We start from the raw sequence: 23,510 nt of genomic DNA on the forward strand, positions 1-23,510 counted from the left end.
TGTTTAAATTATTTTATTTTCAAGATTTATTTTTCGACGTACGGTCACGGAATTTTAATAAATTTTATTTTTTGTTCTTCTGGTTTTCTAGTTTCTTAATTTTCGCATGATATTTTCTATTATTTATTAAATTTCCGAAATTTTTCAGTTTTTCCTGGTTTTACTATCTTATCCTTATCCGAATCCTTATCCTTATCTTTATCCTTATACGTATCCTTTGCAGTTTTATAGTTTTAATTATCATTTTTTCAGTTACTTAAATTTGCATAATTTTAATCTTACTGTTTTTTGTTTCCTTTTGTATTCCAGTTTTTAGATTTTCTAAATTTTTAGTATGTTTTATTTTATTAGTATTTTTGTTTTCTAGTCATATTTTTTTTAGTTTTTAGTTTTTAGTTTAGGTTTTAGTTTTAGCTTAGTTCTTCGGAATGTCAGCCTTAATATTTTTTAGTTTTTTGTGTATTTAGTTTCTCAGCGTTAAATTTTTTTATCAGTTTTTGAACTTTTAATTTTTGAAAATACACATATAACTTTAATTCTATATTAAACTATTTTTAAAACTTAAACAATTTTTGTATCTGTAAAATTTTTGTCTAAATGTCAAAATTGCTGTGTTCGCTAATTGTTAATTGTGATTTTAAAAATCTATCTATTCACAGTTAGTGTGTAATAGAATTATTATTATTATTATTATTATTATTATTATTATTATTATTATTATTATTATTATTATTATTATTATTATTATTATTATTATTATTATTATTATTATTATTATTATTATTATTATTATTATTTACTATATAATTGTAATTATTGATTTTTCCAAACCGGCAGTGTAGATTTTAATTAGTTGTGTAAAAGTCATATTTTTCTAGGACTCCTAGTTTTCGTGTAACAAATTAAAAAAGTATGTTTTTGTTAAAAAAATAAATTATTTCAAAAATTAAGCAGAATCGACCATTTTATTTGCACCTCAGGCGAAATCCCGTTCTGTGAGAAAGACCGTCCCTAAAACCAGTTTGCTAGTATTTTATTTGTTCCTGAAGTGAGTAATTTGACCAATTAAAATATAAAAATCACCTCCTACTTGTTTATCTGGTGCACAAAAAATTGCAAGACGATTGAAGCGTTCGTTATTGGCTATGGGTGGGGTAATGCACTCCCGACTGTAAAACAGACCAATCATAAGGCGATTGAAACTGAGCAAAAAACTGGTGTTTGATTATTTTGTAAATGTCGGCCGAACCAACCAGAATTTCGCTGTTTTCTAAGAAAATTTCACGTTTTCTGTTACATTTGGGTTTTTTATGTCCTACAAAAAACTTGGTTGACGGAAAAATTGCATTAATAACCGTTTTTTGGCTCGAAAATGCGTAAAAAAATTAGTTTGCAGAAATTTTTATTAAAAAACATTAGTTATCGGTGGTTTAGAACTAAATCGCCAACACTAATTCGCGCTCCAATCTATTATCTATTTGTAAAATTGTAGCGATCCATCAGTTTTTTTTTTCAATCTTAAAATACTGTGCCTGACAAAAACACCTGTTGGGTGATAACAGAAAATTTTTGCTCATTTTTCTTTATTGATTTTAGATTTACACTTTTTTGGTATATTCTTCCGGCAGCGTCGCGACGCTTACAACAGATGCAAGCCATCCGCCTGTTTAAACTTCCAACTTTACTACAACTAAGATAAACTTTAGTTTCCAGTTGTGATAAGTTGGGAATGTTCATAATTGATTGAGTGAAGTTTTGATCGAGTTAGGAAACGCGGACACAAGTTCTTTCATATTTAATGGCTTGTGGTGTCAGATTTTTAGATTTTTCGAGCAAACTTCTTACAATTATGTAAGATTTTCGGCAATCAAAACATCTCTCAGGAATTGCTGCAATCGGAACGTCACGCGGTGAAAAATATGACTGCACGTCAACAGTAGTTTCTGAGATAAATTGACCTCTTAAGCTGTTTTATAGTATTTACCTACACGGTTTTCATGTCTTGCTTTATAAATGTGTGTAACATCTAATTTAGGACAGCATTAAAATTCAAACATTGTGCCTGACAACTCTCCTGGAAACACAAAATAGTACCGAAAAGGTGTGTACCAGAATCGAGTTTTTTCCATGGAGGTCACTCTTATCAGCCCATCTGAATCGATAATAAATGGCCCATTTGTCAGATATGCAAAACAGAAGAGCAGGAAATAGAAAAGGACTCCGGAAGGTCACTACAGACAATGAGCGTGGAGGCATAAAAGTCTCATAAATATACGGAGAAAGTTCCTTATGTACCCCGTGAATTAAAAAAATATTTTTATGGCAAGGTTGAGTGAGTCAGGTATTTTTGGCCGTGAACCGTCCGAACGACCTGCTCCAAGAGAACAATTGGGCCACTTAGCAAAACAGCCTCCAAAATATTGTGACATGCCTTTATGAGCGTCTAATTGTGGCTTTTTACCAGAAAAGTGCTCAACTAGCAAATAATAGAAATTCTCAAGACACGAAACAAATTGCTGTAAGGCTGGAACAATACGAGTCGTTTAATTGTGCAGAAAGGTGCGACCCAATTTTCCAATTATTCTAAACAATCTCAAGAATAGTCGTTTCTTTTATATTTAAATCGGATGCGAGGAGGAAAAAACCGCGATACGATCGAAAATTGCATAACTTGCAACCTGTTCGAAAAAGAGCAGCGTTTTCGGCCGGTAACAGGTGGATTTGTGCCCATTATGGGCACATGAATGAATTGATATTTGTAGGTACCCTTTAAACCATGCACCACTTTCACTCCACTGGAAACTTTCACTACATGTGTAAGAGACAAGTCGGCGTTTGCAAAAATATGCTAGGATTGGGATGAATGAGATGAAAAAAACTAACGCACTAGTTAAATACATTTTTTTATTCATGCCTGGAACATTGAATTAAATGAACATGATTAAGGCCGGGATTAAAAGAAACGTTTTCATCTTATTGGTCACACAAGGGGCATTACTGGAGTCGACCAAAGTAATGTTATTTATCTCCGCCCAAGTTACAAGTTTTTCCACAGTCCCATGATGTAAATAATCCAAATTAAAAACGAAAGTTTTAATTTCCAATTCACTTCTAAAAAAATCCTCCGATATGGTAACAGGATTGAAGCTCAAATCAATTTCCCGAAAACTGTGTCCCTGAAAGACGTGTGGCGAGATGAATTCGATGAGATTTCGGTTCAGGTCGATGCTGATGTTATTTACACCCAAACCTTCGAAAAACTCCACACCTAGAACTTGGATTTTGTTGCTACAAAGCCACATTTCGGAATAATCCTTGCGCAAAATTTGGAAAAACTGTTTTCCCAATTTCACGATTTGATTCCCTTTAGCATCAAAGTAATCAAGAAGGGGCAGTCTGTAGAAACTTTCTAGGTCCAACGTCGTTAAATCGTTGTTGGACAAGTCCAGTTTATGTAACTGGAATAAGTCGGCAAATGCTTTAGCTTCAAGCGTTTGAATTTCGTTATCAAACAATTCTAAAGTTTGTATTTTTAGATTTTTGAAAGTGTATTTTTTGATCGTAGTTATTCCAGTGTTTGAAATAGAGAGCTCGTATACGTTCTGGGAGTGTAAAAAATTTGTCTCAATTTCCACAACATGGGGGCCTGTAATAATTAAAGACTCGACTTTCGAAGACAGATTGAACATTTTGTTGCACAATTTTGTGTTCTCTTGCAAGTCGACATTTACTAAAGTAGTGTCTTCTTCGATTTCCACGACAGTTGAGTTAATTGTTGTTATGACCATGTTGGTTTCTTCGTCGTAAATTGAATACTGGAGTGATTTTTCTTCATTATACACATAACCGAAGAAAGAATAGAGAACAAACGTGTTAAAATACAAAAGTCGCATTGCTGCAAATGAGGCAAAAAGCTCAGTTGTGGTAACAATGTCGAAATGTGAATTTCATCACATAATAACTCTAAACATCAATAGTCATTAGAATGAAAATTATAAATATTTTATGGTCTTTTCTGCTTCACTCTGTATATTTACAATCTTCAGTTTGTAAATAAATCATCCAGGTCCGGCGACGTCTTACATAATGTTCACATCAAAAAATGTAAATGAACCAGGCATTCAAATCATCAGTTTGTCGACACTGCAGTAATTCTGCAGTTTTCTCGATCGCTTTCGAGAAAAACATGATTTAAAAATAACACCGGCATTATTTGATTTAGTTATTTTTTATTTTACTCCATAGAGTAAAGTAGCCATTTGATGATTTTTTTATTCTATCGGTGAAAAAAATAAACAACAAATTCTCAATGTCCCTATAAGAGAATAGTATATTATATTATAAGTGACAGAAATGCTTCATTATATGCTTTATAATGGCATTTCGATCACGCGTGATATACGACATCTTAACTTATAGATGCATTGCAAAAAAATCCAAGAAATTCAAGTAATTATCCACCTGTATTTTCCCCTAATTTACTCACTTGTGAGTAGAACTGACAGCTTTATCTCTTTCGTGAGAGAAAATTTGCTTTCTCTCACCGAAAACAATTGTATAACGTATCTAGAAAACTGCACCAGTAAGATAATAGCATATTATATTATAAGTGATAGAAATGCATCCTTATATACGAGTGAGAATTTTGATTCACGAGTGCGCTTGCGCACGAGTGGGACACTTCTCACGAGCTTTATGATGACATTTCGATCACGCGTGATAAACGGCATTTTATCTTACAGATGTATTGAAAAAAAATCCAAGAAATTCAAGTAAATATCAGCCTGTGTATTAGTTTTCGTAGTGACCTGTTGTTGCTATAGTTATGAAAAAAACAGTCTCATTGTTTTCCCGAATTTTCTTCAGATTTACTCACTCGTGAGTAAAATTTTATGTCTATCACCGAAAACAATGGTGTAATGTACCCAAAAAACTACACCTGAAAAATAAAACGTATTATACACGTACAGAAAAGTTGGCATTATCCGTTCGTGATGTACAATTTTTCTTCACTTATATAATAAAATACTACTAAGTCAATAAAAAAAATCCGATTTTAGTAAAAACAGGGCCTGTGCACATTTACGGCGTTTTCTGGTCCACTCTGTTCATTAAGCATATTCAAATGTGAAGTCTGGCGGGTCTTACATAATTTCCCCATCAAAAAATGTAAATGCGACCAGACCTTCCAATCTTCAGTTTGTCGACATTCCGTCGAAAAGTTTGAAAAATCGCCAAATACCTGTTCCAGCTACCAGTCCGTTTGTATCAATGTAACCTCATATAAACTCAACCAAAGTTAATGAGTCCCCCTCGAGCCATCTAATAACATTTCGCTTTCCAACTGTTTCGATTTTACTATTTTCTGACCCAGAATTGCCAAAACGCGCACTTGGGGGCCCGAAACCGGCAATTATCCCCGGAAGCGCAGCTGGCGCGGCTTTACGATTAAAATTTTGGCAAAATTCGCCCTGCGTCCGGCTTTTCCAAAACTAGGAAAAGAAAGGTACCATAGTCCTTCGACCGGAGCGAGACAGCCCGAGCCTCGAAGTGTGTCAAAGAGAGACACCGATTCGTAACTTTCGAATTGGTGTGCTATATGTTTGTGGTGGAGAGAGACGGCTCGAGACAGTTCTGGGGGGCTGGAGAGAGACAAGTGCGGCTGGTAGGGGCCTTATCGAGCGAAATTCATACACTCTTTGAATTCAGAGTGGCAGTTAAGCTGAAGACGTCGATTTCGAATTGTAGCGCGCATTGTGAAGAGTTACATGAGTGCCAGTGGAGTGCCCCGTTTGTACAGTGACAGTGATTTTGAACTGGTGTGAAGTTTTTTCAAGTGAAAAATGGTGAGTTTCAAACAGCGGATGTTCAAATCAATCATACACCAAACGAATAGTAATCATTGACTACCGTTAGCGACTGTTATCACAACCGCGAATCCACAAACACTCTGTATATGGAGCCATTTCGTTGCTTTACCCAAGTTTTGGCATTGCATAATTATTATACAATAAGCTCTTAGCACGAGCAATTATTGAATAAATTTGAAATTCTGGACGTGTTACGCTGGCTTGGCACCTCGCGGATTTTTTTCTCCTAATTGATAATTTGTACCTACTGTTCGGTTCGATTCCTATCTCAATTACGGGTTCGGATTTAATTAATACAAATGATTCGTTTGTTGGCATGTTGGGAATTGAATTTCATCATTAAGCCGTTTGTTCGGACAAATTTCGCAATTTGCAAAGTTCAATAACACTAGACAGAGTCATAAAATTGGGCACAAATTCTTGAACTAATCGAAAATTGGTTTTGAAAATTTGAGGTACTACATAAAAATAGCCAAGAAATTGGAGCGTAAAATAACTTGTATTGTTTTACAAAAGCTCATGTTTTTCACAGAAAAGGGGAGACTATGGAATGTAAATGTTTAGAAAGCGTATGGCGAAGTTTTATGGCAGTTTAACTATAAGTTTTGCAAAAACTCGATAATATTCGCTATTTTCCACATGACGATTGCGAAAACAAGACCTCATCATGAAGGATATCTTCTTCACTCTTTTATACACTCTTTTGTAGCTTTAGATTTGGCTTCTTTTTCAATCAGTAAATGGTAGAAGGAATATAAGGGAACTACCAAACAATGGATGAGGGCTGGATTATGGAACAGAATAGAAATATTTATTTCTCTGACATGTCCTTGTTTGGGAAAGAAAAATTAGTTCAAAATAATACTTTATTGTAACAATCTGCTTATGAAAATTGATTTTCACAGACAAAGCTTGTAGACCTTGGCCATTTGTCGCTCTCACTATTCGCTCGCGTTGCTGCCTTTAATCGAGTTTTTCCACTTTCTGCTTTTTGTATTTGTTTGATTGTTTAAAATTAATTTGAGTTTGATGAAACTCCATTTCCTCCTTATTGCCTTCCCGCCCAATTAGACCCAATTATCGCATCCTATAAATGGCCACATTAAAAACCCATGTAGGTGACCTATAACTGAAACAATCCAATTAACCACTAGCATTAATAAATTAAAATCTACAATCACAATTTATTAAGGTCAACTGAAAGCAAACAGTTCCATCGCGGCTACAAATTTTCACCACAAACACAGAAAATGAGTCCAACACCGACGAGAAACAATTTTTTACAACGATTTCCTGGTCGTTATGTCGAATCAAAGAAGGCCGACCTGTAACCTGTCCTCTGGTCTCACTTTCTTGCATTTAGAACAGACACGTAATAACCCTGAAGCCGTATTTAAACTAGAACTCAACAGAGTGAACCAGAAAAAACAATTTTTGCTATTCCGGCCCCAAACTCCATGTAAATGGCGACACCGTTTGCAAATTTTTGCCGGTTTCAAGGTCAGGAAAACAAGTGAAATTGTTGTAACGGTTTTCAAGGTCGCGAGCGATTTTGGAAATGTCTTGGTCGCATATTAGAATTATATAAGGAATTTCGTAATAAATATCGGTAATTAGAAAACATCCACTCGCGGTGGCAAATATTAGTCCAATTGAAAATGCGCCTCGAGCTTTCTCGATTGTGCTCGAATGTGTGTAATTTCTCTCGATTGTTGCAATGGGAGTTTTAAACGGTCAAGCACTCATTATGTAACAGTTTGAGATGCACTGGGACGGAACAGGTGTTTACAGTTCGTGCCTAAGTGTAACACGTCTTGAGGATGGGACATCCTGTAGCTTAATGGGTCATGTAATTGTTTGTTATACAGGGTGTGTCGGTAGCGATAGTGTTGCAACTGGTTTGATTGTTCTGTGTTGCTTCTTGAATAATGATGACGAGACGATTTCGTAGTCGTTTCCTACCAATTTTTCTATGTAAAGCTTGTTTGGCATAACGCGGAAATTTAGATTCGTGCCAAACTGTAATAGTGTCATTAAAAATCATTTAACAAAACAATTAGCAACTGCACAATCAACACTTTTACAGGAAGTGGCATCGACTTTTGAATTAAAGGCCACGTTCATAATCCAGCGAGCAATTCTCAATCTAATTGAGATTTATGAATAATTAATTCGTACTCCATTTCTCATGATTTTACTCGTGTGAACAACAAGTTTCCAGCTTTCTGTTCGTTTTGGCAAATCTTCCGTCACCACCAGCCAAGGTCTGCGTCTTAATAAATAAGTTTTTTGCCTTTACCGCACCTTTTTGTCATCCTTTGAAATCCACCATAAACGCTCTGACACGAAAACCGTCTTTGATTCAGAGATGCATCTCGCATTTGCATTGAATGCAACAATGAAACACCATCAACTTGTCAAAAGAATATTTTCTATTGGAATAAAAATGTAATTAGTATCAGTTTAGCTGTAATCTGCCGAAGGCCAGGAAAAGATCACTCGTTGCATTATTCATTGGGGTGTCTTGCAGCGCTCTGTCATTATCGGCCTTAACATTGTATGGTAATAAATTGAAAATTTCAGGATTTGGTGGATGTGTGCCGTCGCCTTGACACGCTTCTGCTTTTGTGTTTTCCTCGGCTTTGCAGAAGGGCTCTTGCGTCACGCGCAAATAATTCCAATTACGTAAAAATTGAGATTTTAATTCGCGCCAGCCTGGAGGGCGATTTATTGGCACTTTTACTTTTTCCGCGGCCCGAAATCAAACTTCTTGAATTAATTACCAGACGGTTTACGTAATTGTCATCTCGAAAAATGTCAAGGTTAATCGGCGAGATTCTCCCGATTTTTGGAGTTTTCTTTCAGCCGCTTTCTCGTGACAAAAAGCCCGATAAAGATCGTCACGAGCGCCTTTTCAGGTCACTAGGTTGATGACGCGAAAAACTTAAAAAATTTCACTGAGATTTTTGCCAATTTTGCCGCGATTCGAACTTAACGCACGATCGGTGATGGAAAATGTGAGCGGAATTTACATGGCGGGCGCTAGCTGGACTGGAATCGAGCGATTTGCCTTGGAAGTTGACCGATCGGTTATTAAAACGCGGTAAATATCTAATTAATGGTAAGAGGAAACGAGCGCAGATGGTCGTTTCATGCAAAGGTCTCCCCATAGCCAGGTTGCGAAAGTTTAGGTCGTTTGTTCGCAGTTTTCAAGTAAACTAAAAAAATCGCATTCTCACAGACGTTTTTTCTCTGCACGTTATTTAATCGTTTACACTTGGAGTCCTTTGTCTACTTCTTGTGTTTCTCTTATCACAGCTAAATTACGCGGCTAATTCATGTCAAAAGAGAAAGTAGTTTCTATACAATTTATACTTTTTAGACACCAAAATTGAATATTTCTTGATACCTATTGCTAAAATTACAGTTTAGTAATATTCTACACAGACAAAGCACATATTCGATATGTGCCGCCAGCATGGAACTAATCAGCGATTTCTTTCAGAAAATAATATTTGGTGAACGAAAAAGTACCATAATTTTTTTTTATTTGTATATTCATTTAAGGTTCGTTGTTTTCACTTTCTGTTATCTCTGTACTTACCCATAATTCTTTGTTTCTAGTTTTACAGTTTCTATTTTGCCTCAATGCTTTTATTTCTTTATATTGATTTTTCTCTCAGTGTCCATTTTTTTGCATCATTTGCCTACATTTTTCGTTTATAATCTTCTGATATTTGAATAAGTATTTTTTATAGTATCTACAGGCTGTTCCGTCTGAACCCCACATTAGAAGTATTGGGAGTTTTAATAATATTATTGATAGTCATCTAAAAATTTGTGTATGACCATATTTTTTTAGATCCTGCTCAATGAAAAGATTTTCAAGATGGCAGCACTTCCGGTTATACCGGAAGTCGCTATCAACTTCCTCATTTTAAATCGAAAGCTATATTTTTTAATGCGTTTTGAATTACTATGGTTATTAAAAGGTAGTTTTTTAAAGCTTTCTTTATACCTAAGTTTAGCTGTTTATTAAATATTTATGGTTTTTAATTTTTTTTGGTTTCCACCTTTCGGTTCAAAAATCGATAACTCGGCCATTTTAAAAGAAATTGAAAACATTTTTTAGCTTATTTTAAAGAGGAAGCCTAGATTTTTCGTTTGGAGTTTTCCAATTTCTAAAAAAGAATTACAAACCCAAAACATTTAAAGTCAAGTTAGCAGTACTTTAAGCACCTACAAATCTTTTTTTTTATTTGGGTTTATTAACTTCATTTTCAATTTTGAACACACTGAAGAACAGTTATAGGCCTTCTTTCTTAATTTTCCAAATATGATTTCGAAATCTCTAAAACTAAGCGAGTTACCGATTTTTTAAGTGACAAGTGCAAATCCAAAAATTTTCAAAAAATTTTAAATATCTCAAAAACGGTTAAACTTAGGTATGAGGAAAGCTGATAATAACTCCTTTAAAATATCTCTACTAATCCAAAAACGCAGTGAAAAACATTGCTACCATTTTGAAAATATTTTCTTTGAGCAGAACTGAACGAATTCTGACCAAATACCAACTTTCAGATAAATATCTTTATTAGAACTTTCAATACTTTTTAGTGGGGTTTAGATGGAACACTTTGTATAATACACTTTTTTAACGTTTTGTCCTATTTTTTGATTTGTCTTTTATTAAATGAATGGCGTATTTGTTTTTTCTAACTTCAATAATTTTATTTAAAAAATTAAATTTTTAGGCACAGCGTGATGTTTATTTAATTTTTTCAAAATTTAATTTTTTTTCCTATTTCTTTAGAGGGGACAAAAGTTCGGCAGCTTTTTCAAGTAGTTCTTGCGTTTTTTTTTTTAATTAAAAATCCTTAATTAGTTAAAGGCATTTATTATTCTATCGCAAAGTTCTTTTATTACTATTCTGTCTGGAACGATTATTTAATATTTGAGCCGGAAAGGGTATAATTTTCTGGTACCCACACCCAGCTTCGCTCGAGTGGAATATACTTTTAGTTTTGGGGCTAGGGGTATAATTTCGCGCTCCATTGATTTTGATTTGCCAAAGGCCATATTTACGATTTTCCTCCTCTTTCTGTAAGCAGAGCGGAGCTTCTGAAAGCTGCGAGTTCAATTAGAGCGTATGCCTGTCGATATTTCAGCGCTCATTTACGCGTCCGCAACAATAGCCCCCTGCAGCCGCGACCAGAAGGTTAACAACTATATCAAGGCGCGGTCACGTGTAGACCACTTACCCAACCGGCCCCAAAAAGCCATTACTTAAGCCCGTGTACAGGAAGTGGGTGCCGGATCCTAATTGCGCTTACGAATTTTTTTTGCCACTTTCTCTAACATGTCGAGAAGAGCCTGTGCCTTACCAATTCCGGGCTGATTTCCGGTAATTAACATTGAAGTGCAAACTGAAAATTTCACTCGGCCTTTGAGATTTTTTTGCGGCGTGAAAGTTTGCAGATTTTGATTCATGCTGAATATTCAACAAAGGTGGGATCGCTGGGAATTGTGTAATGGCAAAGTGACAATTGATGGTCGCGAATTCAGTGGGCAAAAAAGCACTTTCATTGTGAAATCGATAGCTTAATTACAATTAATCCCGAAACAATCGGAGAATTCGTTCGAAATTGCTCTTATGTAAGGGGCTATTGCTCGGCTGTGACAATCATTATTAGGAAAAATTTAATTGGCGATTTATTGGCTTTCCTGGTTCGCGGTTGATGGTGAAAGGTTAAAGTTGGACTCATAAGTTGCAGGGAATTAGCAATTATCAGGCATTTTCTGCTGGCTATTGACGGTTTTGTTTGGAAGTGAAAGGTCCAAGATTGATGACTGCTAATCACTAGTGACTCACTGATTATCTGAATAAATAACATTATTTCCAAAATTTATTTTTAATTCTTAATTTAATCTCCGACATATCTGAGCTGTGGCTCATTCGAATAATTATCATTTTTAATTATTACGTGTGATAAGAATCAATTTTGAGAAGGCAGCCAAGGCTAGGACAGTCATTTCCTGAGCTATCGACTATGGCAAATTTATTGAAACATGAGAGATGTTTGCTACTTTTGACACCAATTTGCCTCACTTTCGTTCTCTTTATTTTATTTATGACATTGCTAACAATGAAAGTGCCACTTACCTGCCCAATAACAATACAATAGAACTTAATTTTTTTCCCACTTTTGTGTTTGCTCCTTCACTGCTCGAGCGCTCCACTAATTCGAAATCTGCGAAAATGTCCAAAATCTAAAACGTGTGATATTTAGAAACCAGTGTCCATCAACCTTGATATTTATAAAATTGCAGTTTTTCACGTCGCAGATGTAGACCATCCTGCATGCTCTATTTGCTTTAGAAAATGTCCAAGTGTGTTAAGTCGTTTTACGCTATGTAACTGCGCGAAAAATTCCCTTCAAAAAGCGTTTTCCAGTGAAAGTGTCCGACTGTTACCTAAGTACTTAAAATGTCTCGTTGGGTAATAAATGTGGAGTGATTAGGTCGAAATTTGAGGAATGCGCAGATTCGCTAAAAGCGTGTAACGTCGTCCGGCAAAAAATTCAAAAATTTCTAAACCTTTCTCTGGGTGATTTGGTCGTTACGTAAAACGGCCGACCTTGCCGATTTTGCCTGATCCACTTGAAAGCGGTGAAATTTTCATGAATATTTAGACACACGAGATTTGACAGTTTTTGCCGAGTTGATGGCTTTAGAGAGTAATGATTAAGTACCTGAATCAAAAACTCGACATTTACACTGTTTCTTACTACTCCCAAAGAATATTAGAGAGTGCGGTTTTTGCAGATAATTAGAAATTTTGACCAGAGGAGAGTAACTAGTACTACTTGAAACTATGATTAATTGATCGGAATTTGTGACTACATTCATTAATGCACAATTACTTTTATTGCTTATAAATCACACGAAGCTGGAAATGAAGGTCGGGATGACGGAAGAACTAACAAGAGATTTTTCAAATTCTAATAATTATGTATGCACAAGCAAAAATCTTGTTTGATCAAAATGGAAGTTGAACGTCTCTTCAAGGATTTGCAACAAAAAGCTGCGATATTTTCAAAATAAACAAAATAGATTTTTATGCTAATGAACGCTCGACAAGTGGGTGCCATATCTAGACACTCAGCCTGAACCTAATAACAATAAATTATTACGGAAAATTTTCATTTTGTTTTTAAAAGCTTAGCTTTTATTATTTTATTATTTAACTTGCTTTGTTGTCTATCTGTCTGTTTCATATTTTTGGGGCCAAATTTGAAAGGGTTCCCGTTGTCTCAATGAATTGAAATTTTGAATAAATAAAAAAATAAAAGTAAAAAATAAAAAGCATTTATTTAAAACTGCACCAAAAAGAAAAAAATCATGTTTTCCTATCAGAGGAGAATATTTTTGCTTACAAATTAGGATTTTAAAATTTAGTCATATCATAAGTCATAACAAGACGGAAGTAATTATAGAATTACTTTCTTAAATTGAGCACCGTTCTCAAAGTCTTTATAAATTTGAAAAACCTAATTTGTAAGCAAAAATATTCTCCTTTGATAAAAAACATAATTTTTTACTTTTTAGTGCATTTTTTAAATTAAAGCTTGTAAAAAAAATATAATATTTTTTGTAATAAAGACCCTACTTTTATTTTGTAATGCTTTAAATGTCCGATTCAATACATAAAAGTGAAAACCTTGTCATCGGCAATTTGCATTTCTATTCCTTTTCTAACTTACTTCTAACATATCTAAAAACTTCTAAAAAGGAGGAAAGCTTTGGCTTGTTTTCTAACTCCGTTTTGCTTAATTTAAGTGTTTACTTCAGGGTATTATCATTCCTTACTTTCCTGAACATATTGAGCAAACCACAAACACTTGCAGGAAATACTGACCTTCTAAAATTATTTTGCTTGGTCAAGAGCCTTGAAAAAAGTCTACTACACTTATTCGAGAATGCGAGGCCATAGTCGTTAAACCAAACAAAATTTTTCTGTGTTGTTCTGCTTTATGCATAAAAAATGCGGCAATTTGTACTGTGTAGGAATGCAAAAATGCAAAATTTTCCACGAAGTGTTGGTTAATTTATCACTGGTGTGACTCAAAAGTGGCAACCAGATCAGAAAAATCCTACTCATTATAATCCAAACCCCACCCATTATGTCACTTATCTCAACATTAGCTCAGCTGAACACCTTGAAATGTAATTTCCAGCCGTTTCTCTATTTATTTTTCCGCAATGTCAATCACTTAATATTGACTCAAAACCTCTCTTGCAGATACCGCGACCCCGTTGCAAATTACGAACCGTCCTCATCGTCACCCTCTTAGTCGTCCTCCTAGTCCACATCTCCTCATCAGAACGAGTCACACGCCGCCGCCTTCGACGGCCCCTCAAAACCACACAAAGCGTTTCAGTAACCAAAGACCAAGACGTCTCCTCCAGTGTCAACCGTTTCCGGCTGAGGTCCCGGCCAGGCCACCGCAAAACAGACAATTCCCTCTCAGCCACGAGCAAGAAGGACAAAGATGGGTACAAAGTGGTGTGCTATTACACTAACTGGTCGCAGTACAGAGTCAAGATCGGGAAATTCACCCCGGAGGACATCATCCCGGATTTGTGCACGCACATCATCTTCGCCTTCGGCTGGCTGAAGAAAGGCAAACTGTCTTCGTTCGAGAGCAACGACGAGACCAAAGACGGGAAAGTGGGGTTGTACGAAAGGATCCAGAAGCTGAAGAAGGCCAACCCCAGTTTGAAAACCTTGTTGGCTATCGGGGGTTGGTCGTTCGGAACGCAGAAATTCAAGGACATGGCGTCCACCAGGTACGCCAGACAGACGTTCATCTTCAGCGCCATCCCCTTCCTGCGGGACCGCGGATTCGACGGGCTGGACATCGACTGGGAGTACCCCAAGGGGTCGGAGGACAAGAAGAATTACGTCCTGCTGTTGAAAGGTGCACCCTTGTGTTGTTATCACTTATCACGACATTTCCTCTTGCAAAAGCCTAAATTTTGTGGCTTAAAAATAATTAACTGCTAATGAACTAATTAATTATTCCCGGTATTGCGAAAGAACTAACGGAACAAATAATTGCTGTTATGTGCATGCATACATACATTTGTACAGCATTTCAACATGATAATGGTTAATAAAGACCAAAAAGAATGAAGTAAAAACATACACGAGTCTATAAGAAAAATTCTTCGAAACAAATTAGCTACCAGAAGCTGAATAATGAATGGATTAATGGTTTTGAAGTCTTGTTCGTATTGCAAACCAGCAACGGTGATCTAATTATACGAATTACACGTTAATTACCGATTAATAATTGCATTTATCTGTAAGAATATGTTTTTATTAAATGTGTTGCTAGTCGACGAAACACCTGTTTGTCAAGCGTAGTCTTATACGAAAAATGTTAACACAATTTGTAACATTCAAATATCGTTTTTACAGTTTTTATATTTACATCAAAACAAATATTGGGAAATTAATCATTTATTGTACAACAATTCAATAGGTTGAATTTTCGATGGAATACAAGGAATTTTCGCGAGCTATTGAGTTGATGGTGATTAAGTGCAGGCACCTAGTTAATAATTCAGTCGTAGCAACATTTGTATCAAACCTCTGGAATGAGGTTCAATTCTCGAATTCCATTCATGTTAATTTCGAAATATGCGACCGTTCGCGATTATTTTATCCGAAAGAGAAAACTGTTTCAGATTTCGATCGCTGGTTACAAAATGCCTAAGTCAAGAGCGCATCCAAGTGTAGGCGTTACGCTAATAGCACGAATACAAATTATACAGTTACTCGGCTGAATCAGAGATGACCGACATTGCATTCATTATCCCTACGAATGCGTAACCTTTTATTCACTCGCGATTAATTCTTTCCCCAGAATTGCGCGAAGCCTTCGAAGCCGAAGCCCAGGAAATCAAAAAGCCGGCTCTCCTTCTCTCGGCTGCCGTCCCTGTAGGTCCCGATAACATCAAAGCTGGGTATGACGTCCCGGCTGTGTCTTCCTACCTGGACTTCATCAACTTGATGGCTTACGATTTCCATGGTAAATGGGAACGGGAGACGGGGCATAATGCCCCCCTCTACTCCCCGAGCAGCGATAGCCAGTACCAGAAGCAACTAAACGTGGAACATGCCGCAAACCTTTGGGTGAAACTAGGGACTCCTAAGGAGAAACTGGTCATTGGGATGCCCACCTACGGGCGCACGTTCACCCTTTCGAACACTGCCAAGTTCGGGGTGCACGCCCCAGCGAGTGGCGGCGGCAAAGAAGGCACCTATACGAAGGAGTCCGGGTTCTTGGCCTATTACGAAGTGTGCGAGTTGCTTCAGAACGGGGCAACGTACATTTGGGACGACGAGATGAAGGTGCCTTACGCGGTCAATGGAGACCAGTGGATTGGGTTTGATGACGAAAAATCGATCAGGAACAAAATGAAGTGGATCAAGGATAATGGGTTTGCGGGCGCTATGGTGTGGACCATCGACATGGACGACTTCTCCGGGACGGTCTGCGGGGGCCAGGTCAAGTACCCCCTGATCGGGGCCATGCGGGAGGAGCTGCGCGGGATCTCCCGCGGGAAGAACGCCAAAGACGTCGACTGGCAAAAAATCGCCGGCGCTGTGGAGGAAGACGACGAAGACGCGATCGAGAAACCGGCCCCGGTCAAGATTTCGGTCCAGGAAGTGCTCAACAGAGTTAGGAAACCGACCAAGAAACTCCATTTGAAAAATTCACCAATCAGCAAGAAAGGTATAACATGTTCCTGTTATTACATAAAGAATGTCGATGACTTTGAAGTAAAATAAAAGCAAGTGACAGGATTTGTTCCCAGAGGCTATTCGCGGGTTATGCAATAAGTAGGTGAATGAATGAGGTACAAACTTTGCCCGCCACTGGCCGGGTACTGGATCGGGTGCTTTGTTTCGACTTTGGGACGTTATTTATTTTGACTTTTTTCGCAGTCCGTCCGCCACAAGTCCTCTGCTACATCACCAGTTGGTCGCAGAAGCGCCCCGGCGCTGGCAAATTCACACCAGAGGACATAAATCCGTCCCTTTGCACTCACATTATTTACGCTTTCGCCACTCTCAAAGACCACAAACTGGCCGAAGCCAGCGATAAAGACCCGGAAATGTACGACCGGGTTGTGGCCCTCCGGGAGAAAAACCCCGATTTGAAGATACTCTTGGCAATCGGAGGATGGGCGTTCGGCTCAACTCCGTTCAAAGAACTCACAAGTAACGTCTTCAGAATGAACCAATTCGTCTACGACGCTATTGACTTCTTGCGCGAGTTCCAATTCAACGGTTTGGACGTCGACTGGGAGTACCCTCGCGGGGCTGACGACCGAGCTGCGTACGTCAATCTCTTGAAAGAGTTGAGAGTGGCGTTCGAAGGCGAGGCGAAGACGAGTGGACAACCTCGCCTTCTCCTAACAGCAGCGGTACCAGCGTCCTTTGAAGCAATTGCCGCCGGGTATGACGTACCCGAAATTTCCAAGTACCTCGACTTTATCAACGTCATGACGTACGATTTTCATGGCCAATGGGAACGAACTGTAGGACACAACTCACCTTTGTTCCCGCTTGAAAGTGCCACAAGTTACCAGAAAAAGCTCACAGTGGTACGTATACAATTTTAAGTAAGTGGGGGTATTAGCTAGGTTTTAGGACTTCTCTGCCCGGGAATGGGTCAAACAAGGGGCCCCTAAAGAAAAACTCATGATCGGTATGCCCACCTACGGCCGTAGCTTCGAACTAGTGAACAAGACCCAGTTCGATATTGGGGCCCCAGCCAGTGGCGGTGGTACTCCTGGGAAATACACCGCCGAGGCCGGTTTTATGAGCTTCTACGAAATTTGCGACTTTTTGCACGAAGACAACACAACCCTGGTATGGGACAACGAACAGCAGGTCCCGTTCGCGTACCGAGGCAACCAATGGGTGGGATTCGACGACGAAAGGAGTTTGAAAACGAAGGTGTGTGGCTGATTTTTACTCTTTTAAATTTATAAACAGAGCGAATAAAATTTATTTGAGCGTAGGACCCAATTTTTTTTTATGAGACAATACAATAAAAAAATTGCAGATGGCCTGGCTGAAGGAGGAGGGCTTTGGGGGCATAATGATCTGGTCGGTGGACATGGACGACTTCCGCGGCTCCTGCGGCAGCGGCAAGTACCCCCTGATCAATGCCATGCGGCAGGAGCTCGAAGGCTACAAAGTGAAACTGGAATACGACGGCCCTTACGAAACGTCGATCTCCTCAGGACAGTACACGACGAAAGATCGTGAGTTGTGAGCGTGGTTGATTGTTCTTTTCTCAAGTTTTCGTTGCAGCAAATGAGGTGACTTGCGATGAGGAGGAAGGTCATATCAGTTATCACCCCGATAAGGCCGATTGTCGGATGTATTACATGTGTGAAGGTGAGAGGAAGCACCACATGCCTTGTCCTTCGAATCTAGTGTTCAATCCGGACCAGAACGTCTGTGACTGGCCCGAGAACGTCGAAGGGTGCATGCAACACACGGCTGCGCCTCCCACTAAGCGATAATACGTAACTTAAACTTTGTAAATAATTGGAAATTTAGTCTTGTTTAGTAACACGGAATTTGTTTGTTTTAATAATTTAAGTGATTATGTTACTGCCATTGACTGAAAAAGATTCTTTTGTGAAACTGCCATAAGGAAAGACAGTTTTTTGCACTCGTATTGGGGGATCAATTTTAATAAATTGTTTTATCGAGTTATTTAACTTTCTATTTTATATAATAATTTATAAATTATGCATTGTAGATGTAGCGAAAGAATATTTTTATATGGTATACATTTTGTATATTGTAACACTTGTAAATACACATAAATAAATTTTAAAAACTGGCCGTTCTATTTTTTTAAAATAATAGTTGCTTTAAAAATGGGCACTCTGTTCGTTTCCCGGTGGGACTTTCGCTGAAAATGCCCTTCCAACAAAACATCCTGTCATGCACCGGATTCAACGAAACCTTCAACTCCCTCCCAATGTCAAGAAACTCAATTTCGTGTTTTTTCATCGGTTTCCACTTCACTTTCAACAGTGAATCCCGTTTGTGAGGAGTTGGTTCTCCAAACGTGGCAAAATTACTCCAAAGTTTTATTAATTTCGTAACTACAACTTCTTCCACACTTCCAGGTTTCAATTCAGGAGTTTTAAACGTTTTAAAAAGATAACCAATATCGTCAAAATGTGAAACACCTAGCAAACATTAATGCTGGTTTGTGGGAATAACAACTTACCGGGTTCTTTGATTTTGGCCAACTTTTTGTAAAAATTCAGCTTGGTCTCTGCTGATATCATGTAGACATAAGTGGGCGCCTTGTTTTTGTGGAATAAAATCATTACGGTTTGAATGATCGGAAAAATAAACATTGAGTCAGATATCAACTAAAAATCAGAATGTCGAATTTGCGGGTAATTTTTAATAGCACTAACATCAAAAATTTTGTTGACTTGTTTCAACGGAGCTTCCTTTTCAAAATAAAATTTCTTAAGCCTGTCACGTAACTTATCAGTTTCAGACTTATCCATATTGTAGTTAAAACTCCAAGGAATAAAAGTTTCAAGAGGTGGCAAACCTTGATTTTTCAAATTCTTATAAATCTCCATCCCTTCCGAACTTGTAAACCCAACAATCAAAGGCACATGGTTAAACCTTCCCCCCAGCATGGCTTGTAGCGGTTCTTCGGTTATGAAAGCAAACCTGTTGGCAGAAGACTCAAGAACGTAACCGAAAGGCCTGACTTCGGAAGCCACCAGCTTCTAAAAATTTGTTCTAAAACCCCTTCTGACAAAATCTACAATTACATCAACGATTTTTTCTTGAATTTCCAAAATTTCCTCAACTGTTTTTGTCATCAAACAATCAAGAAGCTCCCTTTCATCATTCAATCCTATTTTGAGAACTTCAGCAACGGTGTTACCCCCTCTGGTCCCCCTGGCCCACGGATTAACCGCACACCCACTCTGAGCGATCGCTCGATGAAAAAGGCCAGCGGTCAAAGGCGACAAAAATAAGAGATGGACACTGGAACCGCCAGCATCTTGCCCAAAAATTGTAACATTGTGTGGATTTCCACAAAACTTATAAATATTCCTCTGTACCCACTTCAAGGCCATTACTATGTCCTTCAGCCCGGCATTTCCAGGCACCTCCAAAGCCAAATCCTCGAGACACAAAAACCCCAACATCCCTAGTCGATAATTGACCGTAACCAGGACCAAATTTTCACTTAGTAGAAACTCAGGCCCGTAGATATCGTCATTCCCTGACCCAAAAATAAAATAACCCCCGTGTATCCACACCAGGACTGGGTACAAGCTAGTGTGGATACCGTCTGGAATCTGGTGAAAATTACTAAAGCGCGGGCAAGTCTAGAGTTACGTTTCGCGTGTAAACGTTCAAAACCAGGCAATTTTCGCTCCCTGTGATTTTCTGACGGAACAAATCGCGTTGGTAGCATACATTTCCGGGCTTGGTGGCGTCCAGGACTCCCTCCCAGTGCTCGGGAGGTTCAGGGGCCTGGAAAAGTCAGGAAGGGGTGGTATTGGGGAGGGATTTTACCTTAAACCTGAGGTGGCCAAGTGGGGGTTTAGCGTAGGGGATTCCTTGGAATTTGTAAAAGGGGATTCCTCGGATGTCTTTTCCGGTAGAACCAAGCAATTTTCCCTGCTCGATGGTTAATTCGGGTTGTTTCATTTTACAAGAATTTTGACAATTTTTGACAATTTGTTCCTACTTTTAGGCTTTCGTTTTTTATTTGGGTCCTCACTGTGTGATAAGCCAAGTTGTCAAAACAGTCGTATTTATTTGCAAAGCAAGTGATAACACAAATTTATTTGGCGCCTATAATACGATTTTAATAATTTTTAACTAATGGGAGAAATCAAAGTTCGCATTGTTTATTTGTTATTTGATCAAAGTCGTGCAGTCAACTCTATTTATAGCCTCTTTAAATCGAAAACAAGGGAAGGGTAATTGAGGAAAACACTCATTTGTATCACAATTTTTATTAACAAAAAATCTGTTTACTTATTTCTGCCGGCCGGGCTTTCGGAATAAAGCTTTTCCCAAAATTGTATTCTCTCCCGGTATGGATTCGAGACCATTTTCAGGTCGGTCCCAATGTCAAGAACATCGATTTCAGGTTTTGTAACTGGTTTCCAGACAGTTTTCAACAACTTGTCGTTTTGGTCGGGAGTTGGGTTTCCAAATTTTGCGAAGTTGGTCCACAACTTGACGAACCTTGAACGACCGATATCTGCGGCGCTTCCGGGAGTTATTTTCGGAGTTACAAAATGATTGAAGAGATAACCAATGTCGTCAGCGTGACAAACACCTAAAAATTCATTTAAGATTTTTCCCGTAACTTCATGGGAAAGTTAGTACCAGGTTCTGTAATTTTTAGTAGGTTCTTGAAAAAGTTCAGTTCTGTTTCGATTGTCATTTCGTATACGTAGATTGGTGCTTTAGACCGACTGTATTGAGCCCCAACAGCTTTGTGAATACCATAAAGAAAGAAAACGTCGCTTGCCAACTAAAAAACACTTTTAGCAAAAAGATAATATAGAAAAGTAAAAAGCTAACATCAAATGCTTTTACAACATTATCCGCTGATGGCTCCTCATTACCAAAGTAGAATTTTTTGACTGTAGTGGTAACAGCTTTCGCTTCCTCCTTACTATACCCAAACGTCCAAGGAATGTGATCCTGAACAGAAAAGTCCTTACGACAATCTTTAAACATTTGGGCCAACATTCCTTCACGCGACGTAAACCCAATCATAACGGGAACTTGATTGAAATTCCCTGATAATATAATTTCGTACGGTTCTTGTGTCAAAAAAGCCGCTTTTTTGTCACCAGATTCAACCACAGGCCCAAACGGTCGAATCTCATTAGCCACCAGAGGCTAAAACAGCCCATTAAAACCCCCCTTCAAAAAAATTCACAATTACATCAACAATTTTTTTCTGAATTTCAAAAATCTCGGCGAAAGTTTTAGTCTTCAAATGCTCCAAAACTGTCTTATCATCGGCCCCTTCAAGGTTCAAAGCCTTGGCAATATGACGCGCCCCTTTCGTGCCTCTAGCCCCCGGGTTCAATGCACAGGCACTCTGAACAATGGCTTTGTGAAAAAGACCTTTTGCCAGAGGTGACAGTGTTAGCAAATGCACAGACGCACCCCCGGCACTCTCCCCGAAAATTGTAACATTGTTGGGGTCACCCCCGAAAGCCGAAATATTCCTCTGGACCCATTTTAAACCCATTATCATGTCCTTGAACCCGGCATTGCCAGGCACCCCCAAGGACGGGTCCTCAAAGTTCAAAAAACCCAACATTCCCAACCGATAATTTATGGTAACGTAGACGATATCTTCGGTCATTAGGAAATCAGGGCCGTATAGTTCTTCAGACCCGGAGCCCCAAACAAAACCACCCCCGTGGATCCAAACCATGACTGGGCGCAAATTTTTACCATCACCCAGCTATAATTAGTAGAATTAAACCATAATCACAGAAATAGATAGAAGTACTTTTCGCGTGTACACGTTCAAGACCAGACAGTTTTCGCTCCCAACCATGATATTCTCTCTGACTACGTCGCAGTGGTAGGAAGCATCCCCTTCTTTGGACGCGTCTAAAACACCAGCCCATTTTTCCGGAGGTTGGGGCGCCTGGAACCCAGTTAAACCGGTTCAAGGTAAACAAAACTCCTACCTTGAATCGGAGGTCACCCAGCGGGGGCCTCGCATATGGGATTCCCTTGAATTTGAGAAAATTGCTCCCTTTGATGTCAGTCCCGACACACCCTCGAAGCCTCCCCTGTTCTATTGATAACTCCATTGTTACACCAAACAACCTACTGTAGCTAAAGTGCTGATCACACTGTAAATAGTGCTTACATAACAATCCATTAAATAAACATTCTATCGCGAGATAAATTGGGAAAGATTAGATTACTCTGCGCGCTTCAATTAATTTTTTGTGAAACAAACATCAGTAGATAGAGATAGCCGGTTCAAAAACCACCTCCACCTCCCTCTACTGCGCATGTGTGAAAATTGTGTCAGTCAGCCGCAGACGCAAGCGCGTAATCGCAGCTCGCTGGCCTGCGACCAGCTGGTCAGCCGGCCTGCGGCCGACTGACGCCATTTGTGATGATGCAAATATATTTATGTAGTATAATAATAATAATAATAATAATAATCGTCGCCATCTTGGAAGTTTGAAAGTCGGCGGCGGTCATTTTTGTTTAATGGTAAATTGGCGCCAAATTTAAATTATTTCAAAATTAATATTTGAAATTAGTCGGCCATGTTTGTTTGTTAAAAAAAATGGCGCCAAAATTTTAATTTATTTAAAAATTAATATTGGGTGTAATGTTGGTAGCGCCGATGTCGTCACAAATTCCGCCTAAATTCTCACGTTAGATGGCGCCACGGTCTGCAAACTTTTCGCTAGATGGCGCTGCCGTCAGCGCAGCCGTCAATCAAAGATGGCGCTGGCCTCCATTTTTTTTTTTTAAACACACCCCCCGCCCGTTTG

General features: G+C 38.4%; 2 protein-coding genes and 1 long non-coding RNA gene across 5 annotated transcripts; 1 reads left to right on the forward strand and 2 right to left on the reverse strand.

The window, feature by feature from the left end:
* The first annotated feature begins 5,707 nt into the window (after positions 1 to 5,707).
* On the forward strand, positions 5,708 to 18,804 carry Cht7 (Chitinase 7). The gene is given in 7 exon segments (NM_001042570.1): positions 5,708 to 5,846; positions 14,173 to 14,851; positions 15,803 to 16,675; positions 16,888 to 17,549; positions 17,596 to 17,904; positions 18,014 to 18,215; positions 18,265 to 18,804. Coding segments are annotated over 7 exon segments (2,943 nt in total). The 5' UTR covers positions 5,708 to 5,843; the 3' UTR covers positions 18,480 to 18,804.
* Positions 6,723 to 13,292, reverse strand: LOC135266489 (uncharacterized). 2 transcript variants are annotated; one of them, XR_010334567.1, is made up of 2 exons: positions 12,034 to 13,292; positions 6,723 to 6,999 (listed from the first exon to the last, which is right to left on the reverse strand). It is a non-coding gene; the product is annotated as an uncharacterized LOC135266489 (long non-coding RNA). The 2 variants fall into 2 exon arrangements; XR_010334566.1 differs by lacking the exon at positions 12,034 to 13,292 and adding an exon at positions 7,052 to 8,168.
* LOC660935 (alpha-esterase like protein E3) lies at positions 18,786 to 22,998 on the reverse strand. 2 transcript variants are annotated; one of them, XM_015982546.2, is made up of 12 exons: positions 22,683 to 22,998; positions 22,499 to 22,639; positions 21,920 to 22,450; positions 21,550 to 21,873; positions 21,352 to 21,499; positions 20,994 to 21,301; positions 20,527 to 20,697; positions 20,347 to 20,484; positions 19,770 to 20,306; positions 19,398 to 19,724; positions 19,202 to 19,349; positions 18,786 to 19,160 (listed from the first exon to the last, which is right to left on the reverse strand). In XM_015982546.2, exons 1-12 carry the CDS (start codon positions 22,806 to 22,808, stop codon positions 18,820 to 18,822), a joined length of 3,240 nt encoding a protein of 1,079 aa, XP_015838032.2. In that variant the 5' UTR covers positions 22,809 to 22,998; the 3' UTR covers positions 18,786 to 18,819.
* Between the last annotated feature and the right edge of the window lie 512 nt (positions 22,999 to 23,510).

This window comes from Tribolium castaneum, chromosome 6, assembly GCF_031307605.1.
Source record: "Tribolium castaneum strain GA2 chromosome 6, icTriCast1.1, whole genome shotgun sequence".
NCBI lineage: Eukaryota > Metazoa > Arthropoda > Insecta > Coleoptera > Tenebrionidae > Tribolium > Tribolium castaneum.

What these genes read in the sequence shown, in the direction of transcription:
- LOC660935 (XM_015982546.2), bottom strand. Translation starts at nt 22,808, where the DNA reads ATGGAGTTATCAATAGAACAGGGGAGGCTTCGAGGGTGTGTCGGGACT. An exon ending in TGAACGTGTACACGCGAAAA is followed by an intron (nt 22,451 to 22,498) that starts GTACTTCTATCT and finishes TACTAATTATAG; the next exon opens with CTGGGTGATGGTAAAAATTT. An exon ending in TTCAAGAAAAAATCGTTGAT is followed by an intron (nt 19,725 to 19,769) that starts GTAATTGTAGAT and finishes ACAAATTTTTAG; the next exon opens with AAGCTGGTGGCTTCCGAAGT.